General features: G+C 44.4%; 1 protein-coding gene across 3 annotated transcripts in view; it reads right to left on the bottom strand.

Annotated features, from left to right (window-relative positions):
* LOC106599532 (glypican-5) overlaps positions 1–14,481 on the bottom strand; it is a 258,504-nt gene that overhangs the window by 134,025 nt on the left and 109,998 nt on the right. For 2 of the 3 annotated variants that reach the window (XM_014190814.2, XM_014190816.2), the window contains exons 4-6: positions 12,903–13,072; positions 9,692–9,751; positions 5,327–5,449 (exon numbers count right to left, since the gene is read on the bottom strand). In XM_014190814.2, coding sequence (XP_014046289.2) covers positions 5,327–5,449; positions 9,692–9,751; positions 12,903–13,072 — 353 coding nt within the window. The remainder of the gene's footprint in view (positions 1–5,326; positions 5,450–9,691; positions 9,752–12,902; positions 13,073–14,481) is intronic. The other variant, XM_014190815.2, reaches the window with a different exon arrangement.

Here is a 14,481-nt window from a genome sequence, read left to right as displayed (position 1 = left end):
CACACACACACACACACACACACACACACACACACACACACACACTTGTAAATGGACCCACACACACACACACACACACACACACACACACACACACACACACACACACACACACACACACACACACACACACACACACACACACACACACACACACACACACACGTTCCTGACTGTGCAGTGGTTGGATAACAGTGCACTCTTCATTTCACAATGAATATAGTGGCTCACTGAACCAATGGATAAGTCTGTAATCTCACAAAGACTCTCTTTCTGTTTCTCTCTGTTACTCTGTTACTCTCTTTCTCACACACACACACACACTACTGAAGAGCGCCACTGGCCTCTTCTTCTCCTCTCTACCCCTCTTTTCTTCTCCTCTCTACCCCTCTTTTCTTCTCCTCTCTACCCCTCTTTTCTCCTCCTCTCTACCCCTCTCTTCTCCTCCTCTCTACCCCTCTCTTCTTTTCCTCTCTATCCCTCCTCTCTACCCCTCTCTTCTCCTCTTCTCTAACCCTCTCTTCTCCTCCTCTCTACCCCTCTCTGCCCCTCTCTTCTCCTCCTCTCTACCCCTCTCTTCTCCTCCTCTCTACCCCTCTCTTCTTCTCCTCCTCTCTACCCCTCTCTTCTTTTCCTCTCTACCCCTCCGCTCTACCCCTCTCTTCTCCTCTTCTCTATCCCTCTCTTCTTCTCCTCTCTACCCCTCCTCTCTACCCCTCTCTTCTCCTCCTCTCTACCCCTCTCTACCCCTCCTCTCTACCCCTCTCTGCCCCTCTCTTCTCCTCTCTACCCCTCTCTTCTCCTCTTCTCTAACCCTCTCTTCTCCTCCTCTCTACCCCTCTCTTCTGCTCCTCTCTACCCCTCTCTTCTTCTCCTCTCTACCCCTCCTCTCTACCCCTCTCTTCTCCTCTTCTCTAACCCTCTCTTCTCCTCCTCTCTACCCATCTCTTCTCCTTCTCTCTACCCATCTCTTCTCCTCCTCTCTACCCCTCTCTTCTTCTCCTCTCTACCCCTCTTCTCCTCCTCTCTACCCCTCTCTACCCCTCCTCTCTACCCCTCTCTTCTCCTCTTCTCTAACCCTCTCTTCTCCTTCTCTCTACCCATCTCTTCTCCTCCTCTCTACCCCTCTCTTCTTCTCCTCTCTACCCCTCTTCTCCTCCTCTCTACCCCTCTTCTCCTCCTCTCTACCCCTCTCTACCCCTCCTCTCTACCCCTCTCTTCTCCTTCTCTCCTCCTCTTGTTTAAGTTTGGACCTGTCGTCCATACCCCACGGGGGTCCTAACTGGCCTACTGGGAATGTGGGAGTTGAGGGCACAGTGCCTCTGATGGAGGGAACTCCTCTCTCTCTCTCTCTCTCTCTCTCTCTCTCTCTCTCTCTCTCTCTCTCTCTCCCTCTCCCTCTCTCTCTCTCTCTCTCTCTCTCTCTCTCTGTCAGTTGCAGAGAAGAGTAAAGAGAGAAGAGTTCTCTCCATCAGAGGCACTGTGCCCTCAACTCCCACATTCCCAGTAGGCCAGTTAGGACCCCCGTGGGGTATGGACGACAGGGCCAACTATCCCTCTCAATTGCGTGTTTTTTTTGCCCCCATGACAGCCGTATACTGGGCACGTGTCATAGGCAATGTTCCCTAAACTGTGTCGGGTGTGCAGCTCCGGCAGGAAATATCAGCCTGCACAGAGAAGCAGGAGATTGAAATTCACTCAACTTTCTAGAGTTTTCCCCGTTAGTTAACACTATCAATGTTTCCTTTTACTGTGGGAATTGTGATCGAATCAACGCAATATTAGCCACTTTTAGTGCAACATACCAAAAGAAAATGAACTCTGCAAGACTTAGTATGCAAAACTAACAATGCAAGAGATTTTGTTGTAGGCAGAACGCATCAAAGTACAATTCTATTGCTTTGACGCAATGACGCACGACTCAGCCCATACTCTACACTGCCTGGTATGGCATAACCAATCAGAGCTGCAGTAGGCCAATATGCAAATAGACCATTGGCATATATGGATTTGTGCCATTAACATTGAACTGGACTGTGTTTACAGCATGAGCGGGTCTAAGTAGATGCGCTTGTTTTGAAAGCGAGAGCTGCATGTAGCGACGTGGGCACATTTGTTAATATAATTTACTAGTTAGTGAGTTATTAGCCCAGTTATAGATCATTTGTAGTCAGCAGCGGGGGAGTGGTTGCTTCTTACAAGAGCACAAAACATGTACATTTCTAGACATCTTTGAAAAGCAAGTCGGTTAACAGTTTTTTGTGTATTGTATTTTAAAACAGGTTGAAGAAGCTACATCACCAATAGGCAGAGGGTCTGATTCTCTGTAATAATGGAATAATGCTGCATTTTATTTTGTAAAGTTGTTTCTTGCATCAAACAACACAACATGTTCAGTCACCTCCTTGTCTGAAGGACAAGTGGATAAACAGGTTAATGTCAAGCCCTGCATGGTTTTTCTCTCAAAAGTCTCATGGAATGTAGGCCTACATTCAACACCACACATTTCCATGTTAACGTTTTATGAGATACATTTTCTCTAATGTTTTTGATGGTAGGCCACTCTGGTAGCCATACGTTATGATCAAATAGCCACGCTAGCCTACTTGACCACTGTCTGAAACTGTAACTTAAAGTGGGTTCAGCCTCAGTGTTCACAGTAAACACACGCTTGAAGTTGCACATCATTTTCACAATGTCAACCTTTGTGTTCAGCAGACCTGAAATTTGCCCAGTGCCGGATAGAAATGAGGTCACTGGTCATAGGCGTCTTGTCATGTGTCTGACATGTACAGTATATTACACATGTAAACCTCAATGTAATGTATAGCATAATCCAGGTTGATGAACGATGGCCAGAATATCTGACAAACAATTGCTTGCAATTACTTTAACAATTACTCTGTTGGGAATTGAAGATTTCTCTCCATCTTTTATTTCTTTCTTCACTCTTCTAACAGTCAAAATAAACCGTGTCCTGCCAAGATTTGGGGTAGCTATGGTAACTGGAGCCAGGCAGGGGCCACCGAAGGCCCCAGTGTTGTCATAATTGCTGAGGGAAGAGAACATTCTAGAAGAGCTTATGAAGCCCTTCCAGAGAGGGAATAAGTTACAGATCAGAATTACTCTGTGACCTGCCTAAACTCTGTGGTGCCTGAACACACACACAGACCCACACAAACACACACACACATACAGTGAGGAGGATCCAGAGCCACGCCCCGAAATCAGCACCAAACCAACAGCTCATAAATAAAAGAGAGAGAGAGAGAGAGAGAGAGAGAGAGAGAGAGAGGGGGCGTTCAAAAAACAAGCCAGTGCTATCCTTCATCCAACGGGGAATGAAGAGTCTCCGCATTTCCTCGCTTATTAACAACAGCTTCATAAAACCACACACAGGCTTATTACACACACACACACACACACACACACACACACACACACACACACACACACACACACACACACACACACACACACACACACACACACACACACACACACACACACACACACACTCACTAACTCTCACACACACAAACACAAACACACAAACTCACACACCCACACTCTCACACACACACGCACACTCACTTACTCTCACACCCACACACACAAACACACAAACGCACACTCTCTCACACACACTCACTCTCTCCTAGTAGACCTAGTAGATAAGTAGGACAGAGAATATCAGCTTCTAAAGCCATGGAGTAGAAACCCAGCAAAACTGTGAGTGGTCATCTCTTTTCCACTTCCTCTCTCTCTACCTCATCCCTTCATACCATTCCCTCCCTTCTCTACCTCATCCCTTCATCCCTTCATCCCATCCCCTGCCTTCTCTCCCTCATCCCTTCATATCATCCCCTCCCTTCTCTCCCTCATCCCCTCATATCATCCCCTCCCTTCTCTCCCTCATCCCTTCATATCATCCCCTCCCTTCTCTCCCTCATCCCTTCATATCATCCCCTCCCTTCTCTCCCTCATCCCCCCATACCATTCCCTCCCTTCTCTACCTCATCCCCTTCATACCATTCCCCTCCCTTCTCTCCCTCATCCCCCATACCATTCCCTCCCTTCTCTCCCTCATCCCCCCATACCATCCCCTCCCTTCTCTCCCTCATCCCCCCATACCATCCCCTCCCTTCTCTCCCTCATCCCCCCATACCATCCCCTCCCTTCTCTCCCTCATCCCTTCATACCCTCCCCTCCCTTCTCTCCCTCATCCCCCCATACCATTCCCTCCCTTCTCTCCCTCATCCCCCCATCCCATCCCCTCCCTTCTCTCCCTCATCCCCCATACCATCCCCTCCCTTCTCTCCCTCATCCCCCATACCATCCCCTCCCTTCTCTCCCTCATCCCCCCATACCATCCCCTCCCTTCTCTCCCTCATCCCCCCATACCATCCCCTCCCTTCTCTCCCTCATCCCCCCATACCATCCCCTCCCTTCTCTCCCTCATCCCCCCATACCATCCCCTCCCTTCTCTCCCTCATCCCCCCATACCATCCCCTCCCTTCTCTCCCTCATCCCTTCATACCCTCCCCTCCCTTCTCTCCCTCATCCCTTCATACCCTCCCCTCCCTTCTCTCCCTCATCCCCCCCATACCATCCCCTCCCTTCTCTCCCTCATCCCCCCATACCATCCCCTCCCTTCTCTACCTCATCCCCCCATACCATCCCCTCCCTTCTCTCCCTCATCCCTTCATCCCATCCCCTCCCTTCTCTCCATCATCCCCCCCATACCATCCCCTCCCTTCTCTCCCTCATCCCCCATACCATCCCCTCCCTTCTCTACCCTCATCCCCCCATACCATCCCCTCCCTTCTCTCCCTCATCCCTTCATCCCATCCCCTCCCTTCTCTCCCATCATCCCCCCCATACCATCCCCTCCCTTCTCTACCTCATCCCTTCATCCCATCCCCTCCCTTCTCTCCCTCATCCCCCATCCCATCCCCTCCCTTCTCTACCTCATCCCTTCATACCATACCCTCCCTTCTCTCCATCATCCCCCCATACCATTCCCTCCAATCTCTACCTCATCCCTTCATCCCATCCCCTCCCTCTCTCCCTCATCCCCCATCCCATCCCATCCCCTCCCTTCTCTCCCCCATCCCCCATCCCTCCCTTCTCTCCCTCATCCCCCCATCGCTTCCCCTCCCTTCTCTCCCTCAATCCAGTCTTACCTCTCCACGACGTTGTCTCCACACCAGCAGGAAAAGTCCTCCACCACAATCTCTTCCTCACACAGCATCTTGACTACTCTACCCTCCCTCTCTCTTTCACCTCATCCCCCCATCCCTCTCTCCTTCTTCTCCAGTCTTACCTCTCCACCACGCCATCTCCGCTCCAGCAGGTGAAGTCCTCCACCACTGTCTCTCCTTCACACAGCATCTCCGGCAGCACCGCGAAGAACAACTTGTAGCGCTGGACGTAGCTCAGAAACTCCCTGGGATGGAGAGATGGAGAGAACAGAAAGGACGGAGGGCGACAGAATGGAGAGAGGATGGAGAGATGGAGAGAGAGGATGGAGAGATGGAGAGAGAGGATGGAGAGATGAGAGAGAGGATGGAGAGATGGAGAGAGAGGATGGAGAGATGGAGAGAGAGGATGGACAGATGGAGAGAACAGAGAACAGGAGGGCGACAGAATGGAGAGAGATGGAGAGAGAGGAGGGAAAGAGGACAAAGGGGTGAGAGGTAGGCCACAGACAGATAAACTGTATGTTAAAAGAAACACAGAAGCTGTGTTGATATTCAACACACCATAACGTAACAACTACACTGCCAACAGTACATCTGTATGTCTGTCAGCTGGAGTTGATATGAGAACAGTGAAACCCTTGGACTGTGTTCTAAATATAGAAACTAAACAGATAATATGGTATGTAATCATGCTACTCATTCACTAATAAAATGACAGGTGCATAACCCACAGGGAACGATTTGAATTATATCCAGACAGACACACAGAGACAGACACACAGAGCACATGTAAACACATCACTGATAACAATAAAAATACTGTAGTGGTTAGTGACATCCTGGCCAAACATTAGGATCATTCTGATCTGGCACATGTTCTGCCACCCAACTCCAATAACAGGGGTCATGTGAGGTCATATGTTGAGATAGGACCCAATCAGTCTTGGCTGCCATGATGACATTATCAGAGCCCCCCGTCAGGGGTGGACCGCGGGTGGGCAAATGACGAGGGACTTACAAGGGGTTAAATCATATTATTAATCACATGACACTCGCCAGACTGACACACACACACAGAAACACACACACATGCGTTGAAAGATATCATAGCCTGATCCAATACTGATGATAGCATCAGCTGTCATAGGGTGAGAGAGAGAGTGAAAGAGAAACAGAGAGAGGGGAGAGAGAGACCGACAGAGCGTTAGAGATAGAGTTAGAAACAGAGAGATAGAGATAGAAAACATAGAGATAGAAACAGAGATAGAGTTAGAAATAGAGAGATAGAGATAGAAACAGAGAGATAGAGATAGACACAGAGAGATAGAAACAGAGAGATAGAGTTAGAAACAGAGAGACAGAGTTAGAAAACAGAGAGATAGAGTTAGAAACAGAGAGATAGAGTTAGAAAACAGAGAGATAGAGTTAGAAACAGAGAGCTAATGATAGAAACAGAGAGATAGAGATAGAAACAGAGAGATAGAGTTAGAAACAGAGAGCTAATGATAGAAACAGAGAGATAGAGTTAGAAAACAGAGAGATAGAGATAGAAACAGAGAGATAGAGTTAGAAAACAGAGCGATAGAGTTAGAAAACAGAGAGAGAGATAGAAACAGAGAGATAGAGTTAGAAAACAGAGCGATAGAGTTAGAAAACAGAGAGAGAGTTAGAAACAGAGAGATAGTTAGAAAACAGAGAATTAGAGTTAGAAACAGAGATAGAGTTAGAAAACAGAGAGATAGAGATAAAACAGGGAGATAGAGATAAAAACAGAGAGCTAATGATAGAAACAGAGAGATAGAGATAGAAACAGAAAGATAGAGTTAGAAAACAGAGAGATAGAGTTAGAAACAGAGAGATCGAGTTAAAAACAGAGAGATACAGTTAGAAACAGAGATAGAGATAGAAACAGAGAGATAGAGATAGACACAGAGAGCTAATGATAGAAACAGAGAGATAGAGATAGAAACTGAGAGATCGAGTTAGAAAACAGAGAGATAGAGTTAGAAAACAGAGAGATAGAGATAGAAATAGAGAGATAGAGTTAGAAACAGAGAGCTAATGATAGAAACAGAGAGATAGAGATAGAAACAGAGAGATAGAGAGAAAACAGAGAGATAGAAACAGAGAGAGAGTTAGAAACAGAGAGCTAATGATAGAAACAGAGAGATAGAGATAGAAACAGAGATATAGATTTAGAAAACAGAGTGATAGAGTTAGAAACAGAGAGATAAAGTTAGAAAACAGAGTGATAGAGTTAGAAACAGAGAGATAGAGTTAGAAAACAAGCGATAATTACAAATAAATAAAACAGAATGCCTAATGATAGAAACAGAGAGATAGAAACATAGAGATAGAGTTAGAAAACAGAGATCTAATGATAGAAACAGAGAGAGAGAGAAACAGAGAGATAGAGATAGAAACAGAGTAATAGAGATAGAAACAGAGAGATAGAGTTAGAAAACAGAGAGATAGACTTAGAAACAGAGAGATGGAGTTAGAAAACAGAGAGATAGAGATAGAAAACAGAGAGATAGAGATAGAAACAGAAAGATAGAGTTAGAAACAGAGAGCTAATGATAAAAATAGAGAGATAGAAACAGAGAGATAGAGATAGAAACAGAGAGATAGAGTTAGAAACAGAGATAGAGATAGAAACAGAGATATAATTAGAAACAGAGAGCTATTGATAGAAACAGAGAGATAGAGATAGAAACAGAGAGATAGAGTTAGAAACAGAGAGCTAATGATAGAAACAGAGAGATAGAGATAGAAACAGAGAGATAGAGTTAGAAAACAGAGATAGAGATAGAAACAGAGAGATAGAGTTAGAAACAGAGAGATAGAGTTAGAAAACAGAGATATAGAGTTAGAAACAGAGAGATAGTGTTAGAAAACAGAGAGATAGTTAGAAACAGAGAGATAGAGTTAGAAAACAGAGAGATAGAGATAGAGTTACAAACAGAGATCTGATGATAGAAACAGAGCGATAGAGATAGAAACAGAGAGATGAAGTCAGAAAACAGGGAGATAGAGTTAGAAACAGAGAGAGATTTAGAAAACAGAGAGATAGAGTTAGAAAACAGAGAGTTAGAAAAAAGAGATAGACATAGAAACAGAGATAAGTGTTAGAAAACAGAGCGATAGAGTTAGAAACAGAGCGATAGAGTTAGAAACAGAGAGATAGAGTTAGAAACAGAGAGATAGAGTTAGAAAACAGAGAGATAGAGATAGACACTGAGAGATAGTGTTAGAAAACAGAGAGATAGTTAGAAACAGAGAGATAGAGTTAGAAAACAGAGAGATAGATAGAGTTACAAACAGAGATCTGATGATAGAAACAGAGCGATAGAGATAGAAACAGAGAGATGAAGTCAGAAAACAGGGAGATAGAGTTAGAAACAGAGAGAGATTTAGAAAACAGAGAGATAGAGATAGAAACAGAGATAGAATTAGAAACAGAGAGCTAATGAATGAAACAGAGAGATAGAGATAGAAACAGAGAGAGAGTTCGAAAACAGAGAATAGAAACAGAGAGATAGAGTTAGAAAACAGAGAGATAGAGTTAGAAACAGAGAGATAGCGATAGAAACAGAGAGATAGCGATAGAAACAGAGAGATAGAGTTAGAAACAGAGAGCTAATGATTGAAACAGAGAGATAGAGTTAGAAACAGAGAGATAGAGATATAAACAGAGAGATAGAGATAGAAACAGAGAGAAAGAGTTAGAAACAGAGAGACAGAGTTAGAAAACAGAGAGATAGAGTTAGAAACAGAGAGAGATTTAGAAAACAGAGAGATAGAGATAGAAACAGAGATAGAATTAGAAACAGAGAGCTAATGAATGAAACAGAGATAGAGATAGAAACAGAGAGAGAGTTCGAAAACAGAGAATAGAAACAGAGAGATAGAGTTAGAAACAGAGAGATAGCGATAGAAACAGAGAGATAGCGATAGAAACAGAGAGATAGAGTTAGAAACAGAGAGCTAATGATTGAAACAGAGAGATAGAGTTAGAAAACAGAGAGATAGAGTTAGAAACAGAGAGATAGAGTTAGAAACAGAGAGATAGAGATATAAACAGAGAGATAGAGATAGAAACAGAGAGAAAGACTTAGAAACAAAGAGATAGGGTTAGAAAACAGAGAGATATAAACAGAGAGATAGCGATAGAAACAGAGAGAGTTAGAAACAGAGAGCTAATGATTGAAACAGAGAGATAGAGTTAGAAAACAGAGAGATAGATTTAGAAACAGAGGCAGACACACAGATACAAACAGAGTTTAGAGACAGACGGACGGACGGACGGACGGATGACCGACAGACAGACAGACAGACAGACAGACAGACAGACAGACAGACAGACAGACAGACAGACAGACAGACAGACAGACAGACAGACAGACAGACAGACAGACAGCAATATGTGAGACTGAGAAGACAGAGACAGGTACTTGTCATTGTGCTGGTGGGTCCGTCATGCTTACCTAGAGATCTTTTTCAGAATTCTAGGTTTATCATTCCTGGAGTGTTTCAGGGCGAATGAACTGAGGATGGAAGAATGACGCAAGCAGGAAGGATGCAGGGAGAGAAAATAAGTGGAGGAACAAAAGGAGGACAAAACAAAACAAGGAGGGGAGGGAGGGAGAGGAAGAAATAGTCGTGTTGCGCAATTAGTGCTTCGGTTTTGGTTTGATAATTTTTTAAAACATTAAATGCACTTAAATGCACACGTTGTGTGGGTTGAATGCTGTAACAACACAGAATAAAACCATTAAAAAAGTCCCATGATGTTAGTGACTGCCCATGTTAGTGACTGTTAGTGACTGCCCATGTTAGTGACAGTTAGTGACTGTTAGTGACTGTTTGTGACTGCCCATGTTAGTGACTGTTAGTGACTGTTAGTGACTGCCCATGTTAGTGACTGTTAGTGACTGTTAGTGACTGTTAGTGAATGCCCATGTTAGTGACAGTTAGTGACTGTTAGTGACTGTTTGTGACTGCCCATGTTAGTGACTGTTAGTGACTGTTAGTGACTGCCCATGTTAGTGACTGTTAGTGACTGTTAGTGACTGTTAGTGAATGCCCATGTTAGTGACTCTTAGTGACTGTTAGTGACTGTTTGTGACTGCCCATGTTAGTGACTGTTAGTGACTGTTAGTGACTGCCCATGTTAGTGACTGTTAGTGACTGCCCATGTTAGTGACTGTTAGTGACTGTTAGTGACTGCCCATGTTAGTGACTGTTAGTGACTTTTAGTGACTGCCCATGTTAGTGACTGTTAGTGACTGTTAGTGACTGTTAGTGACTGTTAGTGACTGCCCATGTTAATGACTGTTAGTGACTGTTAGTGACTGCCCATGTTAGTGACTGTTAGTGACTGTTAGTGACTGCCCATGTTAATGACTGTTAGTGACTGCCCATGTTAGTGACTGTTAGTGACTGCCCATGTTAGTGATTGTTAGTGACTGTTAGTGTCTGCTTATCCCTTATTAACCATCATTTATTCACATTACTTTACTTTGACCGCTGCTCCTGAGTGGCGGTCTAAGGTACTGCATCTCAGTGCTAGAGGCATCACTACAGACCCTGGTTTGATTCCAGGCTGTATCACAACCGGCCATGATTGGGAGTCCCATAAGCCAGCGCACAATTGGCCCAGCCTCGTCCGGGTTTGGCCGAGGTAGGCCGTCATTGTAAATAAGAATTTGTTCTTAACTGACTTGTCTAGTTAAATAAAACAAAAATATAAATATTTCAGTTGTTGTGTATATTACATTTGTTTATTCGATGACTTTATTATTTCATTCCAAGTCATCATCTCACCTCTACAGAGCTGCTACCTATACTGTCTGATAAAGTCAATATTTTAGTAGTTCTTCAAAGTAAATAAGACATACTTTTATGACTGCTGAATACCAACTATCAATCGTCATGTATTTTCAGGTAGAGATACTTCATGAAGCAACTGCTCTATCTCTCTCAATAGCACATTCTTCTGTCACTTCTCTCCCTCCATGTCTGCCCCACACTAATCTAACAGAGCACGCATTAAAAAAAACAGACCAGACAAGTAGGATTATGGTCATTGTAGTTAATTACCACATTTTCTGGCCTGTTGGAAACTATAACAACCTACTACATCGCACAATTAGGGCTTCATCTGATTTATCTCTAGAGAAACTGTACAACGTGCGCATTGATCTCACAGAAGAAGAAAAAAACGAACAAAATAGAATTCACATAATTGAACTGACATCTGTCAATTAGGTGTTTAAAAACCCCAAAAATCACAGATATTTCAGTTAATCGCTCAGCACTAAGAAATAGTCAGTTGATGGGTCAAGGGTCATTCATGCACATACATAGGTCAGAGTGAGCCCCCCCCACACACACCCCAGGGTGGGACACACAGCAGTTTGTCATCAACACAATCAACACATGACACAGTGTTAAAACAATCGTTGAAGTCATACAAGTGAGAAATGAAATGCACATCTGAGAAAACAATACAATTGTATATGTGTGCTCACTCCTTTCTCGTGTGTTTTTCACCAAATATTAGTATCTGGGAACAATAAAAACATTTCATTTCATTCCCATCAGAAGTAACTATCCCATTGGACAAACACATGTATTACATTTTACTGGAAACACAAAATGAATTATGTAAATGTCAATTTCCCTTGTTATTCTACTCTATCATATTCCATTCAGTGTCTACTGGCCTTGTGCCTCTGCCCCAGTGTAAACTGCCATGTATGTGATGTGGCTGCTGCACACTGGGCTTTGGGTAGGCTGGCAGAGGGCTGGGTACTGTTGGCATAGAGCAAGATGGCAGCGCCAGGGCAGGAGTGGCAGCTAAACTGGCACCAGCACAGTGATTCATGGATCTGGGTCTATGGTCCAAGGTCGGAGGGGCAGACGTGGGTGTGTGTGTTGAACTTGGTGTGCATGTCTGCATTCCTAATATGTGACTGTGGGACTCTGTGTGTGCCTATGTGATGATAGAACTGAAGTGGGCAGCTGATCTGAGCTGGGGCTATGATAGTCTGGTTAAACAGGAAGCGGTCCGTCCGTATTAATCTTCCCCCATCCCTGTGGGCATTGCCCTGCCAGCTCCTGTGGGCAGTGGGTACAGGGTGCCTCAGAGGACAAGGTGGAATCGGACACTGCCAAACACAACATCCCATCTAGGCTGTGTGGGAGGAGTGTGTGACACACTGTATGTCTGTATGAGTGTGTGTGTATGTGTGTGTGTGTTTTACTTCCCAAAAAGTCTGTACATTTCACAAAGACAGGAACACTATACTGTATGTACAATATTGGGGAATAGGGTGTCTTTTGACACACAGCCAAGATTATGAAAGCATAATTCTCTTGGTATGACCAATGATTATCCCTGTCACATAATATATGTTTATTTACGTTTATTTGTGATGGTCATGTGATGGTCATGTGATGGTCAGCTGTCACCAGACCTGGATCAAATACGTATCTGTATAAATACATTAGATGTGCTTGATTGAGCGTGTACAGCAGAATGGATCAAATAGAATAGTCCCAAAAGTGCAAGCTCCGCTAACACCCACGGCTCACCACACCTAAGGTTAATGTAAGGCTAATGTAAGCAGAACAATTGGAAATCTGACTTCTAATTTCACGTTTTGCTTATCTAAAAAGATTGTCTGTCCCAACCTCCTCAGGTGGGCCAGGTTTCCCATCAGCTGTTCCTGTGGGGGAATGGAGGGGACGACAGAGGGAGGGGCGGTTGATGATGTCACCGTGGGGGTCATGACCTCTGGGGTGGGGTCAGTGTGGACGCTGGTGGTGGGCTCCTTACCAGACAGACCACACACTTTATTCACCTGCAGGGAGAGAGAAACACACAGCAGGATGACACATGGCATGACGTCTACAACACACAGGATGATAATGACACATGGCATGATGTCTACAACACACAGGATGATAATGACACATGGCATGATGTCTACAACACACAGGATGATAATGACACATGGCATGATGTCTACAACACACAGGATGATAATGACACATGGCATGATGTCTACAACACACAGGATGATAATGACACATGGCATAATGTCTACAACACACAGGATGATAATGACACATGGCATGACGTCTACAACACACAGGATGATAATGACACATGGCATGATGTCTACAACACACAGGATGATAATGACACATGGCATGATGTCTACAACACACAGGATGATAATGACACATGGCATGATGTCTACAACACACAGGATGATAATGACACATGGCATGACGTCTACAACACACAGGATGATAATGACACATGGCATAATGTCTACAACACACAGGATGATAATGACACATGGCATAATGTCTACAACACACAGGATGATAATGACACATGGCATGACGTCTACAACACACAGGATGATAATGACACATGTCATGACGTCTACAACACACAGGATGATAATGACACATGGCATGATGTCTACAACACACAGGATGACAGACTTAGAAGATGGAGAAAGAGAGATGGGGACACATGGAGAGAATGGGAAATGGATCGTGGATGTACAGTATGTAGACTGGAGGGAGACAAGGACGGGATGAGAGAGCTATTGCCAAGACTGACGCGTACGCGTGCATGCGTCGGTCTGTCGAGTGTCATGTGATTAATGACATGGTTTAATCTCCACTGGGCCATTAAAGCCCTGATAGCCTCTATGAGGAAACAGACAGGTCAGGCAACGACCGCCCCACAACCCATACCAATGCTGTCTCATTGGCTTAAAAGCCTGGTGTTATTAAGTGCTCCTCTTTTGGGCAGATGGATAGTACAACGGTGAGCTGAAAGCACCTTATCATAATCACTGAGTTAGATCTCACACTTCAACAGCATTATGACAAGGCTACATGTCCTTTACAAATGATGTAGAAAGACTGACCCCTGACCCCTGCTTGCTTATATGAATACCATGCCTCTTTGACACATAAGAAGAAATTTGCTCTTTGAGCATAATATGTTTAATGAAGTCTCGAGTTTACTTTGACCTTTCTTTTGAAGTAGGCATTAGATGTGGGAACATCAAAGACAGCACTGCAGTATTTAAGCATTGCTTCACACCCACAGAAGGGGACCTGTTTAGGAGAGCTAGTGAACACACACACACACACACACACACACACACACACACACACACACACACACACACACACACACACACCACCTAGCACAGACCTCCCAAATACTGTGCGCCTATGGGTA

This window comes from Salmo salar, chromosome ssa03, assembly GCF_905237065.1.
Source record: "Salmo salar chromosome ssa03, Ssal_v3.1, whole genome shotgun sequence".
In the NCBI taxonomy this organism is placed as follows: Eukaryota; Metazoa; Chordata; class Actinopteri; order Salmoniformes; family Salmonidae; genus Salmo; species Salmo salar.
The sequence above is the reverse complement of the archived record's forward strand: the minus strand, read 5'-3'. Positions and strand labels throughout refer to the sequence as shown.